The sequence below is a fragment of the Canis lupus genome, chromosome 9, assembly GCF_003254725.2.
Source record: "Canis lupus dingo isolate Sandy chromosome 9, ASM325472v2, whole genome shotgun sequence".
NCBI lineage: Eukaryota > Metazoa > Chordata > Mammalia > Carnivora > Canidae > Canis > Canis lupus.
Window position 1 is genome coordinate 330910 of NC_064251.1, and position 15315 is coordinate 346224.

Genomic DNA, 15315 nt, shown 5'->3' on the forward strand with positions numbered 1-15315 from the left:
ATATAAACTTTTTTTTTTTTTTTAAGATTTTATTTATTCACTCGTGAGACACAGAGAAAGAGGCAGAGACACAGGCAGAAGGAGAAGCAGGCTCCATGTGGGGAGCCTGACATGGGACTGATCCCGGGAACTGGGGGTCACGCCCTGGGCTGAAGGCAGACAGATGCTCAACCGCTGAACCACCCAGGTGCCCCGAAAATATAAACTTTAAAGCAAGTATCATAAATACTATCAATACTAAGACATGCTCAAGGATGTAATGGAAAATCTGAACACCATGAGGCAAGAAATGAATATATTAACACAGTAACTTCAAGAGCTGGAAAAAACAAGATCTGAAGAGAGGATTAGATCCTGCAGAAGATGAGAGAACTTAGAGGCACAGTAAGTAAACTTCTACACTACAGGGGGAAGGAAGGGAAAACACAGAGCAGCCTCAGCACCACGTGCAAGTGTCAAGTGCATCAACACACAGTTAACCTGAGTTCTAAGGGCAGAGGAAATATCCAAAGAAATAACTGCCAAAATTATTCCAAAGTTGATGACCACTGTACACCTATTAATCTAAAAGCTTCAACAGGGGATCCCTGGGTGGCGCAGCGGTTTAGTGCCTGCCTTTGGCCCAGGGCGCGATCCTGGAGATCCGGGATCGAATCCCACGTCAGGCTCCCGGTGCATGGAGCCTGCTTCTCCCTCTGCCTGTGTCTCTGCCTCTCTCTCTCTCACTGTGTGCCTATCATAAATAAATAAAAATTTTTAAAAAATTAAAAAAAAAAAATAAAAGCTTCAACAAACTCCGAGCAGGATAAATGGGAAGAAAATTACACCATGGCATGTCATGTTTCAAACTGCTAAAGATCACCAATAAAAAGAAAATCCTACCAACTGCCAGAGAAAAAAGCCCAAGTTACATGGAGGAACAAAGAGAAGTATAAAGACAGATCTCTTGTCTGAACCAACACAAGCCAAGACAGTAGGACCATCTCTTTTAAAATGCTGAAAGGAAGGCAGCCTGGGGGGGCTCAGTGGTTTAGTGCCACTTCAGCCCGGGACGTGATCTTGGGGTCCCGGGATCAAGTCCCACATCGGGCTCCCTGTGTGGAGCCTGTGTCTCCCTCTACCTGTGTCTCTGCCTCTGTGTCTCATGAATAAATAAATAAAATCTAAAAAAAAAAAAAAAAGGAAACCCAAAAGAAGCGGAAAAGCTAGCAAAGTATCTCATTACACAATGAACTTTAAACGTTACACCCAGTTAAAGAAGCCAGCCAGTCACAAAAGTCCATGTGTTGCCTGACTCTATTAGCGAAAATGTTCCTGCCACACACATGCAGACACAGAAAGCAGATTAGTGGTTGCCAGGGACTGGAGGGGGCGTGGGGGGAACTGCCGACGGGTAGGAGCTTCTTCTGGGGATGATGAAACGTTCAGGAATTAGTGGTGAGGGCTGCCCAAGTCTGTGACACACTAAACACCAGGGAAGTATACGCTTGAAATGGTGAAACCCGTGGCGTGTAAGTCCCCCCTCACCTCAGCACAAGCAGCTTCGTCCCAGAGCAAAACTCTCAACGGGCCACTTAGGACAAGAGAAGCTTCCCCAGAGGAGAGAAGCTTCCCCAGAGAAGTGAACACCCCACATAAAGGACAGGCTTCCTTCTGGCATCCGGGACAGCCTCAGTGTGATGGAAAACTCAACCAACTCGCCTGCTCCAGGGAAAACCTGCCATCCGCCCGGCACACTGGCCAGATGCAGCTGCCCAACAGAACACAGGCAGGAGAGGCCTGGCAGGAAACACTCCAACTTATAAAACAGAAGCAGAGGAGCCCTCATCTCCATCCCTTTGGTGTTAAACGCAGACAGAACCAGTAACACGGAAAGACCAAATTACATGGAAAAGCTGATGCCAGAGGAGAGAGTAGAACCTGGGGAAGAGCAGAGCACAGCCAGACCTGGACCGAGGGACTCAGAAACAGAGCAGAGACCGTCACAACAACAGAGACCAGAAAAGCAGATTATTCCACATGCTCATCTCAGCAATCCTCACCACCCGCCTCCAGCTGCAGTAAAAAGGGAAAGAGAGTGATACAAATCCACAAAGAAGAAGAGAGGAAAAAACAACAGCCAAGAGATGTCATCTGTGCCTTGGAAACTGGACAGCAGCAGGGAAAGCCGGGGGACCTGGAGCAGCCCAGCAAGCAGTCCGGGCTCAGGCACCGGGAGGGCCCCAGGCAGGGCAGAGAGGGAGACAACGGGAGTGCTCTGGGGTCCCGCAGCCACCGCCCCTGCTGGGCAGAGAGCCAGAGGCTTACGTCTCTAAAGTGAGCACCGCAGCCATTAGCCACATTTGGAGGCTTTCTTAATTTAAGTCCAATAAAATTTGAAATGCAGTTCTTCGGTCATCCTAGCCTAGCCAAGCTTCTGGTGCTCTGCAATCCCACGTGGCTAGTGGTGACCTTGCCAGACGGTGCCCATCTAGAACATCCCGTCATCACACAAAGCTCTACGGGACCGAGGTGCTCTGGATAGAGCGGGTCCAAGAGGAAGCCAGGAAGGGGCGGACGACAGCCACGCGGTCAGCGCCGCAGTCCTAGGCCGGAGCAGGCATTCGGGGCTAGGAGGCCCACAGCGGGACCGCCCCGACCCGGCTGCAGCACCCAGCACCCAGCACCCAGCTGCAGCCGCTGTTCCCCAGACCGCAACACCCAGCCCTACGGCGACTGTGAAGCGTACCGAGCCACAGACAAGCACACTTAGATAGCAAAGACAACGGATGAAATAAATTAAAGAGGGATCCCAGGTGGCTCAGCGGTTAGCGCCGCCTGCAGCCCGGGGCGTGACCCCGAGGTCCCGAGACCGAGTCCCACGTCGGGCTCCTGCGCGGAGCCTGCTTCTCCCTCTGCCTGGGTTTCTGCCTCTCTCTCTCTCTCTGTCTCTATCTCATAAATAAATAAATGAGATCTTAGAAAAGAAGAAGAGGAAGAGCTCGACTCGGGCTGGAGCTGGGGCAGGTTGGGACCCCGCGGCGCCTGCCTCCGTCCTCACCGAGGTGCGGGTCCAGCAGATGGGGCTGCTCCTGGTATTTGTCCATTATCACTAAAAAGAAAGCGCGAGAATTGGCGTCCGGGAGGGCGGTGCCCCCTCCGCGCCGCAGGCCCCCGCCCCCGCCCCCGCCCCCGCCCCCGCCCCCGCCCCGCGCCTTTGTCCGCGGCTCGCCCCCCGCGGGCCCCCGCCCCCCCGCGGGCCCCCCGCCCCCGCGCGCACCTCGGAACCGCTCCAGGGCGCCCTCCCGGGCCGCACGGTCGCCGAGCACCTCCCGCAGGCGGCCGAGCAGCGCCCGGGTCTCCGCGCTCTCGCCGAACGCCTCGAGGGCGCTGCCGCGCGCCAGCACCTCGTCCTCCGCCCCGTCCTCCGGCGCGCCCGCCGCCCGCTCCTCGCCCAGGGCCATGCTCGGCGTCCGCGGCCGCGCCCGAGCTCCGGGAAGGCGAACGCGGGCTGACGCGGGCCGAGGGCGACGGCGGAGGCACTGGCGGTCGCCACCGACGCCGGCCCCGCCCCGCGACCTCCGACCTCGCGCCTCGGGCCGCTACGGAGCGCGCCGGCCGCCAAAAGAGGTGCACGGAGGCGGCGCGGAGCCCCGAGGGGCGGGGCCCGGGGAGGGGAGCCTGCGGCGCGGGAGGGGCGGGGCCGGGGGCGCGGGGGGCGGAGCCTGCAGTGCGGGATGGGGCAGGGCCAGGGGCGGGGCCCGGGGAGAGGAGGCTGCGGCGGGCGGGCCTGGAATACGGGGGCGGAGCCTGCTGCGCGGGGTGGGGCGGGGCCCGGGGGAGGGCGCGGCCCGGGGGGGAGGGGAGCCTGCGGGGGGCGGGGCCTGCTGCGCGGGGTGGGGCGGGGGCGGGGCCGGGGAGGGGAGCCTGCGGGGCGGAGCCTGGTGCACGGGATGGGGCGGGGGCGGGGCCTGATCTGGCGGGTGCAGCCCGGAGGGTGCGGCACGGAGCCGAGCCTGCGGCGGGAGGACCGGAGCAGGGGCGGGGGGCGGAGAGGAGCAGGGGAGGCCCGCGCCGGCAGAGTCGCGGGAGGAGACCCAGGCCGAGCCCCTTCGCCCCGCCGCCCTGCACACTGGGGACGCGGCTCGCACCGTCGTCCCGCAAGCGCGGGTCCTGCGCGACGCAGGTTCTGGGTTGAAATGTCACAGGTCCGGAAGGAGGCGTCCGGGTGGGTCCGGCGGTAACAGGCTCGCCCGCCGCGGGGGACCAGCCTCCTGACCGCGAGGCCAGACTCCGGAAAGAGAAAGGCGGGCGCGCCTGCGCCCCGAGGTTGGTAATTTTGCAAAGAGGAGCAAAGGCCTGGCCTTCAGGGAGGACACGCGACCTGACCCCGGCCGCCTGACCACAGTGGACGCCCCAGATACCCCCGTGGGCAGGGCCCGACCCCCACCCTCTTGTCATCCCCTGAAAAATGCAGTGCGGGGCAGGCTGGCGGTGGCTGCGGCCCCAAGACCTTTCCTTCCGTGTGTCCCACCTGGGCAGGGGTGGACTCCGAGCCCCACTCCCTGGAGATGCCGCGGGACAGGGGAGACCCACCTCCCCGTCCCCACCTCTGCCTGAGTCCAGGGAACAGGTGTGATTCCCACCTCCATCCACGCAAATCCCAGATCTGTGTGATCTCAATGCCAATTATCCTGAAAACATCCAGATCCCCCCTAGACCACAATACATAATGAGCCTGCTGGAACCTGTCGGGTGCCCCGGGCCCAACTGCACGGAGCGTGGAGACACAGGCAGCTGACGGCCATTGGGTCCAGGAGCCCCCCGACTTTATTAATCTCTGGCGCTGCTCGCCCGGCGTGTTCGTGAAGCAGGGAGGCGGCGGATGCAGGGCAGCTGCTACTTGAGAAGCTTCCTCATGGTGCCCAGGGAGGGGCTCCTGTACCCCTGCCCGAAGTGGTTCCAGTGGTTCAGGTAGTTAAAGAGCTGGTACAGCAGCAGCCGCTTGTCGAACCCCGGAGCCTTGGGGATCTTGCGGTGGTAGGCAGTGAAGAAGGATCTGGGGAACCCCCCAAACATCAACGCAATGGCCAGTTCAAACTCAGAATGTCCGTAGAAGGAAGCTGGGTCGTAAATAACGGGTCCCACGTCGTCCTCGGCGACGTTCCCAGACCAGAGATCCCCATGAAGCAGGGCAGGGACGATCTCTAGGCCACAAAACAGATCCGGAATCTTCACCTAAAAGAAAAAATAATTATTGCACACGGAGTTACCATGGGGACTCTGACCCACCGCCGCCCCATCCGATACTTGGAAATAAGGCATCGATGACCTCGCATTTGTTCAGGGTCCAACTACAGCCTGGTCTGTGAAGCCCAGAGAGGAGGATCCTGGGGTCCAGGAGGAGGCAACACTGTCTTACTATCACCAATTTAGGTCTGCACGCCCCGCGGCACTAATGACCTCCACACAGTAGAGACCTCAGTGGAGGTGGTCCCGTAGAATAGGAACCAAATAACATGAGTGGAAGGGCTTTTTTTTTTTTTAAGTAACTTGGCAAATCTCCACTATTCTGTTATTTTTCAGCACATACATCCCTGCGCCTCTTCCATATACTCCTGGCTACTTCATCAGTGAGTTAAATAAAGTTTCTTCTGCAGGATCACCCTGGATGGACACACAAGTTCTGTTTTTAACATTTTGAGAGTTCTAGTTCCAAACTTGTCACTCTGGGGCATCTGCTGCCCACATCAGACGTTCATGCCTTGGAAAAGAAAAAGGAACAGGGCAAGAGAGGGTGAGGAAGCAATAGTAAATGCCACCATTGATGAGCCAAGAACGCACGTGTCACGAGAGCCGTGCTTGAGGTCGAGTACTTGGTGACCTAGCCGGTGAGATGGCACCGGGGCCAAGTACGTCCCCAGACACCATCCCCTTCCCAGGTTCCCCGTCGGCTAATAGCCAGGCACTTCTGTGTCCACACTTGACCAGCTCTGCTCGGGGGGCTCCGTGTACCGGAGGCCCCCGCCCAGGTGTGGTGGGCTCCTAAAAGGACAGCCCCCGTCCCAGGGAGTGACCTCTGCACCCACCTGTAGCTGTGACCAGAGTTCTCGGGCCTCTCGATCAGCATAGTCCTTTTCAATGAGGTCCAGCTGCGCTTGGAGACGGTGCCGAGCAAAGAAGGTGGGCCAGTCATCCTGCCACTCGTTCACCTGGACAATGGAGGGACGAGGCTGAAGCCGTTAAAGACAGCCCAGAAGAGGGCCGACGGGCAGGACAAAGGGAGACAACAGGACAGAAAACAAACAGCAGGATGACAGATTCGGCCCCAGTCACGTCCATAAGCACGTTACGTGCAAAGGGGCCAAGGACCCCAGTGAAAAGCCTCGAGTCCAAGCTGCGCGCATCGGAAGGCAGAAGCAGGCCACGGGGACGGAGAAGCCGCGCCTGCCAACACCTGCCAGAAGGAAGCTGCAGTGGCTGCGCTGGCAGCAGATTTCAGGGGCCAGAGTATCACAGACACAGTCGTCTCAGAGGAAGGTGGGCCAGCTGATGAATAGGATGGAATGATCCTAAATATCTGCGCCACTGATCCTCAGCACACGGGCCCATCACTGGCCAGCAGCGGAAACGGGGCCCCGCTGGGATACCGACCACCGCTCACCCACCCGGACGCAGGAACTCTAAGCTACCCGCGCCCTCCTCCACTGCTGCGGGGGATGCCAGACGGACGAAAGCCTGGGGAAACATTTCTGCGGTTTCTTAGAAGTTAGGGGTGCCTGGGTGGCTCAGTCGGTGGAGCATCCGACCCTTGGTTTCGGCTCAGGTCATATCTCAGGGTCACGGGATTGAGTCCCACGTTGGGTTCCGCGCTCAGCGGGGAGTCAGCTTGAGATTCTGTGCCCCTGCCCCCATCCGCTCTCTCTCACTCTAATAGAGACACCCGAGGGGCTCAGCAGTTGAGTGTCTGCCTTCGGCTTGGGGTGTGACCCTGGGGCCCTGGGATCGAGTCCCCCATCGGGCTCCCCACAGGGAGCTTGCTTCTCCCTCTGCCTGCGTCTCTGCCTCTCTCTGTGTGTCTCTCACAAATAAATAAATAAAATTCTTAAAAATAAATAAATAAATAAACAAATAAATAAATACATCTCTTTTTTTTTTTTTTAAGTTAAATACAAACCTACTATGTGACCTGGCCGTTTCCCTCCTAGGTATTTACTCAAGACAAGTGAAAGCACTTGTGTACACGTCCTTGTACACAAAGATTCAGAGCAGCTTTATTTGTGAAAGCAAAACCTGGAAATAGTCAGGTGCCCGTCAGCAGGTGAATGACAGACTGTGGCTCATCCTACAAAGGAACAGACTTTGCGCACATGCAACAACATACACGAGTATCATGAAGTGATGAAGCTGGGTGGAAAAACCCAGAGAAAGGCACATATCGTGTGATGCCATTTACGTTAAATGCTATGAAATACAAATTATCTGTACTGACGGTGGTTGCCAGGGGCAATGAAGGGCAGGAGGACCCTTGGGGGCGATGGATATACTCGTCCCAACCACGGTGACTGGTTCACGAGTACCTACACGTGTCAAAACTTACCAAATTGTACACTTTCGATGTGCAGTTTTTTTTATGTCAATTAAACCTTAATAGAGGTTTTTTAAAAAAAAAAAAAGATGCAAAGTTTACGTCATACAAAGGGTTACTTTGGGAAGCCCCCCAGGGGAGGGACTCTCCAGAGAGCCTGCATCGTCGTGCTGACCTGCAGACACATGTCCCCAGCCGGTGCTCTCAGCGTGGACGCGCCTGTGCCAGGTGCTGTGGCCGCTCAGCCCGGGGTCACCCTCTTGGTGCTGGCGGGAGGCCCTGTCCCCAAACAGCCTGAGGCACGCGGGTGGCCGCCCTCCTTCCCCATCTGCCCTCACAGGCTCCCAGGGCCCAAGGCTCTGTCTCCTTCTGGGCAACCACGTCGTGAAAGGCACAGATGGAGTATGGAGAGCTGTACGCTAGCACTGGCTGGCCCAGTCCCCCCTCCTGGACAAAGGGACGGTGATCCCCCCCCATGAAGAGACAGGGCTTTACCCTGAGCTGCCAGAGGCCGGCCACCTGAGCGCACCACTGGCGGGACTCCGCCTTCGCCGTGACAGAGGCCCAAGGCCTTGGGGCTTCGGGCCCACGCTCTGAAGCAGGCGTGGGTCCCCTCTTGGCCCTCGGCTCACGGGCCCAGGGCCTCAGGGCACCGCTGGGCTCTCGGCACACCCGTCCCTCATCTGTAAGAGGACTCACATGACATCACCAGCCTCCTCAGGTCGCTAAGGCGGCAGCCGGGTGTGGGATCAAGCACTTAGGCACGTGCCCGGGGAGTGGCTGCGTACAAAACGCACCAGCCGGGCAACCGAGCCAGTGGTCCCAGGGGGCTTGGTGCACGAGGCGTCCGAGAAGCCTGCTGCCACCACTCAGGTCACCCCACTCATCCCACCCGGGGAGCAGACCCTCCCGCAGCTCTGGGCTGGTGCAGGGCACCCCACCCGGGACCATCTGTCCCAGCTCGGGGTAGACTGAGCATCCTGCCTGCCGGGCCCCTCTCCCCTTCCCGGCCAGTTGCCGCTGAGTTGAATGGGTTCCCTGATCGTGGAGTCTAAAGGGGCAGAGGGGCTGCCTGTGTCCCTAATGGTCCAGCCCCACTCTCACCGACGTCACACAGTGGGGCTCCGTGTACGATTTCACTTCCCTGTTCTTGGGGAGTCCCGTTCCGAGGCCCACCGAGTCCTTGGAAAGCCCGCAGCGCTTAAACCCAACCTCTCGGGGCCGCATTCAGCCGAGCCCCGGCTCCGGGCGGCGCAGCCTGGGGGGCAGCTTCCGCAGGCATTGCCAGTCCTAATGGGCCAGGAGCCCACTGTGCAGGTAGCATCGAGGGACCCCGGACGGGAGGGCTGCCCCGTGGCTGGGCCCTAAGCCTGGCTGGGGCTTCATCAGGCCCTCACCGGTGCTGTCCACGGGGGACACTCGCCCTCTGCCCGCGGTGAGTGGTTAGGCGCCCGCGGGCCAGGGAATGAGGGCCGCCAGCGAACTGATAGGGGATTTCTCTTGGAGGTGATGACAATGGCCCGCGACGAGGCAGTGCTGACGGCTGCACAGCACAGACGTGCAGAGAACCACGAGGCAGACACTGGGGGTTTGTAAGGAGGCTCCATGCCCAGCGGGGAGCCCGATTCTGTGCTTGGATGCATGACCCTGCGATCGAGACCTCACTCACGACCAGGAGGCAGGTGTTTAAGCCACTGAGCCAGCCAGGCGCCCCTGTACACTCCGAAGTAATGGGGTTTGTGCCACAGGATTACAAAGCCCCGGGGCGGGTGACCAGGACTTGCCCCTGCCCCCTCCACCCGCCTGGAGCCCCGGCAGTCATCACCGGGCGCTGCACCTGCTGTTCCCTCTGCCTGGTTGCCCTTCCACACGCCCCGCAGCCCGGGCTCAGCTCAGCGACCCCCTGCGCCTGCCCCCGTCCCCGTGTCACAGCTGCAAGCGCCTTCCTGGGGCGCAGGGGTCCTCCAAGGGGCGAGGTGACCCGCTCTGGGGCCCCGGGGAGGACATGGGCGCCTGGCACTCACCTGAGGGATGAAGCCACAGCAGGTCACCGTGTGGAAGCCAAACCTGCTCACGTACGTGGCCCCCTCAGCCCTGCGGCCTGTGGACGGAGAGGGCTGCTGTCTTGCTGTAAACATGGTGCCTGGCCGAGCACCTGAGCACCCGAGCACCCAGGCACCCGGGCACCCGGGGACCTGAGCACCTGAGCACCCAGGCACCTGGGGACCTGAGCACCTGAGTACCCAAGCACCCGAGCACTCGGGCGTGCTCCTGTGGACTCGGGCACGGACAGGGCTGAGCATAAGCAGGGCGTGAGCCGGCCCTCCCCACCCGACGAGGAGGACAGCCGGCATGGACGCCGCCTCCGGAAGGGCAGCCCACGGGCGGCAGGAACCCCAGGTATCGGGCTGCCCAGCGCTGGGGGCCGGGGCACGTACCCAGCGTGCTCTCCTCCTCCCGGCACCTGTCCTTCAGCCTCTGGTTGTGGAGGTGCAGCTCTGCCATCTGCTCTCCGAGCCTGGACGCCTGACTGGGGAAGAGGACGGCCCTTCATGCGGGAAACCACAGCGCCCCGCACCAACGCTCCGCCGCAGCAGGTGCTCTGAATCCCTTAAAAACTACTCTCCGTTCCTTGAAAAAGTGAAAAGTGAACTGCAGACCACGACCCTTTCTGAAAAACAGAATCACCAAGCGGCGACAGGCTGGTGGTCTCAGCGGAAGCCTCGGGAGGCGCCGGGAATGGAGGGGCACAGGCTTAAAACGTCACGGGAAGAAAAAGCAGCCCCCCCTCCCCCGGGGAGCTCAAGGCGTGACCCTGGGGTCCCGGATCGAGTCCTGCATGGGGCTCCCCGCAGGGAGCCTGCTTCTTCCTAGGCCTGGGTCTCTGCCTCTCTCTGTGTCTCTCAGGAATAAAGAAATAAAAATCTTAAAAAAAAAAAAAAAAGGAAGAAAGAAAGAAAAGAGAGAAAGAAAGAAAGAAAGAAAGAAAGAAAGAAAGAAAGAAAGAGAGAACCAGCCCCAAAGTTCTGTAACCGCAAATGTAAATCACATATTAAAAAAAACTGTGATGATCTTCAGGCACCAAGAGGTCAGCGTGGCCTTTGGTGAGGGAACCACAGGTGGCCGCTGCACGTCAATCCGCGGTTTCCACCTTTTAAGGCCTTGAATATATATATATATATATATATATATATCTTTAACAGTTAGAAAAAATCCTAAAGACTGCAGCTACCCCCTAGGGGGATCTCACTGGGCCAGTTCGCTCCCGCAAAGCATGAGGCCGAGGCCGCAGGGCCTAACATGCTTCCTCCATGCCGCGGAGTCCTGGGAGCCAAACTAACCCAGAACCGCGGGGAAGCAGGGTCCCAGGCAACCAGAGACAGCCTTCTCCCTCCTCTCTGGGCCTCCCCCCTCCCTCCCCTCCCTCCTCCTCCCTCCCCTCCCTCCTCCTCCCTCCTCACACCCTCCCTCTCTCTCCCCCTTTCTCCCCCCTCCCCCCTCATTCCCTCCCTCCCCCCCTCCCCTCCTCCTCTCTGCCCCCTCCTCTCCCCCTCCCTCCCTTATTCCCTCCCTCCCCCATCCCCTCCTCCTCTCTGCCCCCTCCTCTCCCCCTCCCTCCCTCATTCCCTCCCTCCCCCCCTCCTCCTTTCTGCCCCCTCCTCTCCCCCTCCCCCCCATTCCCTCCCCCCCATACACACTGGGGCACACTCACCTGCTCAAGCTCCTCATCTTCAGATGCTCCATCACAAAGGCGGCCCCCCCTCCGGGCAGGTCAATCACCTTGACTGGCTGAGGCACCCGCACCAGGCCGGTGGCCCGGAGAGCCTCCAGGCTGGCCAGCTCTCCCTCAAACATCTGCCGGGCCTGCATCCAGAGTAAGCCGTGAGCTCCAGGACAGGAGCCACCACCCGGGATTGCCCAGGAGCACCCAGGACCTTCAGGTCCCAAGAACTAGCTGGAGAGTAGGCCACTGGCTCCTCAGAGGCTGGGTGCAAAGTGCAAAGTGGCTGCTTTCAGACAGGAAGGGGCGGCCAGGATGGGGCTGTGCCTGGGACTTGGGGTGCTTGCTCTGAGAGGTGAGGAAGCGCCGGTGTAGGGGAGCTTCTGGGGTGCTGGGGGTATGTTGGGGCGCTAGAAGTGCCATAATTCCGGGAGGGTGCTGGGGGTACAATGGAGGTACTGCAGGGTGCCAGGGGGTGCTGTGGAGATCCCAGGGGTGCCCATGGGGTGCCATAGAGGTTGTGAAGTTCCTCGGGGGGCTGTGGGGGTCCTGGAGGTATCTTAGGGTGCTGCAGGAGTTCTGGGTGGTGCTCTGGGGCTGTGGGAGTGCCAGGGGTGCCAGGAAGTACTGTGCAGTGCTCAGAATGTGGGTTAGTGGAGGGTCTGCGCTGGACCCCTGCGTCTGGTTACCTGCCCACCTCACCGCCTCAAGCAATGATAGTGAAAGAGCCGCAGCACAGGGAGGCAGGGGGTGGTAGGGGGAGGCAGGGGGCAACAGGAGGGTAGCAGGGGGGGCTGGGGGCAGCAGGAGGGGGCAGCAGGTGGTGGGGGCCTGAGGGGCAGCAGGGGGGCTGGGGGGGCTGGGGGCAGCTGGAGGCCAGCAGGGGGGCTGGGGGGGGCTGGAGGGTGGCAGGGGGAGCTGGGGTGGCAGGGGCGACAAGGGGGCATGCCAAAGTGACCAGGACACACATCTGGGCCAAGGGAAAGCAGGGGGAGGTCAGCAGGGCCTGGCTGGGGTCCAGGGCCTGTCCACAGAGATCAGCAGTCAGCAGGGCCCGGGGGGGGGGGGGGGGGGGCGGCACACACCCCACCCAGAAAGAAGACCACAGCCCCCACCGGGACCCAGGAGCCGTCCTATTTCTAAAACACTTCCCGCAGATACCCCGATTTGACCCAGGTGGCCCCCCCGGCCCAGGTACAGGTCAGTGGGTTCCGAGCGAGCCTGCACGTAGCCTTGCGAGCTCCTCCAGCCGTGGAACTACCCTCACGAGGCAGAAGCATCTGCTTCCCCGCGGGCAAGGAACCCCGTGCTTTAACCCAAAGCACCAAGGAGAAAACGAGGCAAGGGGTCCTCTGGACTGCCAACCCACCGTGCAGTTGTGAGGCCGGGGTGGTTAGCGTCAGTGGGGGCCAGCCCTAAACCCCACAACCTCCCCATGCTCCGGGGCAGGCGGGTGCCTGACACGCGGGCTGCAGACGGCCTGAGCCAGCGCCAGGGGACTCGAGGGCAGGTGGGGGCCCAGGGGGGGCTCAGGGGAGGGTTCCAGGGCCTGCACGAGCCGACCCACTGCCTGCCAGGGGTGCGGCTCACGTTGAGGGGTTCTGGCTCTGACCTGAGGTTCTGGACAATTCCCTGCGCCGGGCGGCAGGTGCTGGGGGAAGGAGGCGACTCCCTGGGGCCCCCAGGCCGTGTCCTGGGATCGCCGCATCCGTGGAGCCTCCGTGTCCTCCACGCACAGCTCAGTTGCGGGCCCCACGGGGCAGAGAGACCAGGTCGCAGCCCAGGCCTGGCCGAGTCCCGCAGCAGCGCGGCGGCCACGGAGTCCCGGCCCCTCCCACCTCTTCCCGCGGACACGGACCCTCGCGCGGGGAACAGGAGGCCCCTCGCAGCGGAACGCTCAGGCCCGTCCCCGCCCGCCCCGCGCTGTCACCGCCCCTGCAGCCTCGGGCCTGCGGCTCCCGTGGAGGGGCCTGGGGGCGGGGGCCGCACCTGCGTCCTGCGGTTGACCTTGACGAACACCGGGCCCGCGTCCGTGTCGTAGGCGCGCCCCTCGCTGATGCAGCCCGCCCCGGGGCTCCCGAAGGGCCGCAGGGTCGCGGTGCGCAGCTCGGCGCGCAGCAGGTGCTCCATGGGGGCTCGCCGGGCCGCGGGGTCGGGGGTGGCGCTGTCCAGGCCGGGGGGTGCACGGGGGCGCTGTCCGGGCCGAGGTCCAGGCCTGGTCCGCAGGGAGGCGCGGCCCGCAGGCTGTCCCCCCACTGATGGGTCCTGATGCCGCGGTCCGCCTCCCGCGCCGCCGCCACCACCGCCCGCACCAGCTGGAGGGCGGGGACAGGGGCGGGGACAGGGACGGCGACAGGGGCGGGGCGGGCCGAGGCTTTCCATTGGGGGACAGAGTCGGGCGGCGCCTCCGCGGATGCCCGCAGGGTCAGGGCGCCCACAGCCTTGCTGGACCCCGGCCCAGGGCCCAGTGGGACTCCGCGCACAGTCCGGGGTGGAGCCCGCCGGCCTCGGTCGCGGCCTAGCTGGGTCCCACAGGGTCGCACAAGGCTGGAAGCCCTGGCTCGGCCCGGGGCCCCCCGCGGCTGCTGTTGGGCTTGTTCCTCAGGCCACTCGGTGGCCTCCAGAGATAACGGGCTGCCGGGCGCTTCTGAGAGCACGTGGCCAACCGCGCCCAGAATGGGCCCCCCAGATAAGAGACCTGCTGCCCCCAAAGGGAACTTCAAGCCACACCTGCCAGGGCGCCCCTGGGCTCAGTCGGTGAGCGCCTGCCTTGGCTCAGGGCATGATCCCCGGGCCTGGGACCAAGCCCCCATCGGGCTCCCTGCTCAGAAGGGAGCCTGCTTCTCCCTCTGCCCCTCCCCTCTCTCTCTCTCTCTCTCTGTGTCAGATAAATAGAATCTTAGAGCACACAAGCCCATGTGCATACAGGCGTGCAGACACGCACACACCTGTGCACACGCTCATACAAGCTCACGGCAGCAGGGCAGGTGGGACAGGAGAGACTGGCATCTGTGGAGAGGCCGTCCGCCCCTCCGTGCCTTCCTCCTCCTAGACCCCCCCCCAGCCTGGTGAAGCCCGGAGGAGGGACCCCTGAAGGTAGGCTCTGGCTCTTGCAGGCCGGTGGAGGTCGCTGCTCTGTTGACGCTGGGGGGGGGGGGTCAGCCTCCCGGGGTGGAAATGAGGTCCTGTTCTCTCACAAACGAGAAGGTCCTGCTCCGTGACTTCCCAGGTCATTTGGCATTGAGACGTTTGAAGCTGCGCTGACTCTTCCTCTTTTCTTTTTTTTTTTTTTTTTTTTTTTTTTTGACTCTTCCTCTTTGTGTGGAAACTGTCCTCTCTCGGGAGGCTTGTAGGGTCTCCTGTGCCATGGGTGCCCGACAATTCCCTGGGCAGGGGGCTGCGGCGACTTTCCTGCCACCCCGGCAGGTGGGGGAGCTGGTTCAGGAGGGAACTTGGTCCTTCTACCGGGGAACTTGTCTTCAGCTCTCTAGGAATTCCTTCCTGCTTTCTCTGTTCCCTCCTTCAGAATTACAAATATGTGCTCCAAGGTGGGTCCGGAGCGGCCAGATTAGGCACCCTGAGCCCCCGGGCGGCCTGCGGGAGACCCTGCCCTTGTTGAGCCTCGTTCTGGGCCCCGGGCACGGGCTGGCCCAGCGGGGTCTGAACGTGGCAGGTGGCACACCGTCTTACTGGTCCCGAAACCCAGGCCCTTGGGGTCCCCTTCTAGGCCTCCCAGCTCCCCAGTCCTCGGCCTGAAGGTGCGAGCCGCCGAAGAGACCACTGTGACTTTGCATCTGAGTCTGGGTGTGGTCTCAAGCTCAACTGGGAGATGTGACTCGGGTACCTCCAAGCGGCCCCTGGGCTGAGTCCCCCTCTCCCTGGGCGGGCTCCTGGGCGTGCCGGCCTGCAGGTCACACAATGCTGACAACTCTTTATATAAGAATACGTACACGCATAAATTTTGTACACGTACAAAATTGGGTACATACGTAGATACGTAGATACTTTAGAATGAGCGACGGGGACA

The 15315-nt window shown here is 61.4% G+C and overlaps 2 protein-coding genes across 4 annotated transcripts in view; both read right to left on the minus strand.

Moving 5' to 3' along the window:
- TBCD (tubulin folding cofactor D) overlaps nt 1-3546 on the minus strand; it is a 139944-nt gene extending 136398 nt beyond the window's left edge. Inside the window, exons 1-2 of one of the 2 annotated variants that reach the window (XM_025468443.3) lie at nt 3260-3546; nt 3041-3091 (exon numbers count right to left, since the gene is read on the minus strand). In XM_025468443.3, the coding sequence (XP_025324228.1) occupies nt 3041-3091; nt 3260-3443 (235 nt within the window). In that variant the 5' untranslated portion in view covers nt 3444-3546. The remainder of the gene's footprint in view (nt 1-3040; nt 3092-3259) is intronic. The other variant, XM_025468444.3, reaches the window with a different exon arrangement.
- Nucleotides 3547-4791: 1245 nt separating this feature from the next.
- FN3K (fructosamine 3 kinase) lies at nt 4792-13607 on the minus strand. 2 transcript variants are annotated; one of them, XM_025468436.3, is made up of 6 exons: nt 13278-13607; nt 11280-11431; nt 10006-10097; nt 9592-9668; nt 6069-6191; nt 4792-5217 (listed from the first exon to the last, which is right to left on the minus strand). In XM_025468436.3, exons 1-6 carry the CDS (start codon nt 13416-13418, stop codon nt 4879-4881), a joined length of 924 nt encoding a protein of 307 aa, XP_025324221.1. In that variant the 5' UTR covers nt 13419-13607; the 3' UTR covers nt 4792-4878. The 2 variants fall into 2 exon arrangements, with proteins under 2 accessions (XP_025324221.1, XP_025324222.1); XM_025468437.3 differs by having other exon boundaries at nt 12901-13439.
- Between the last annotated feature and the right edge of the window lie 1708 nt (nt 13608-15315).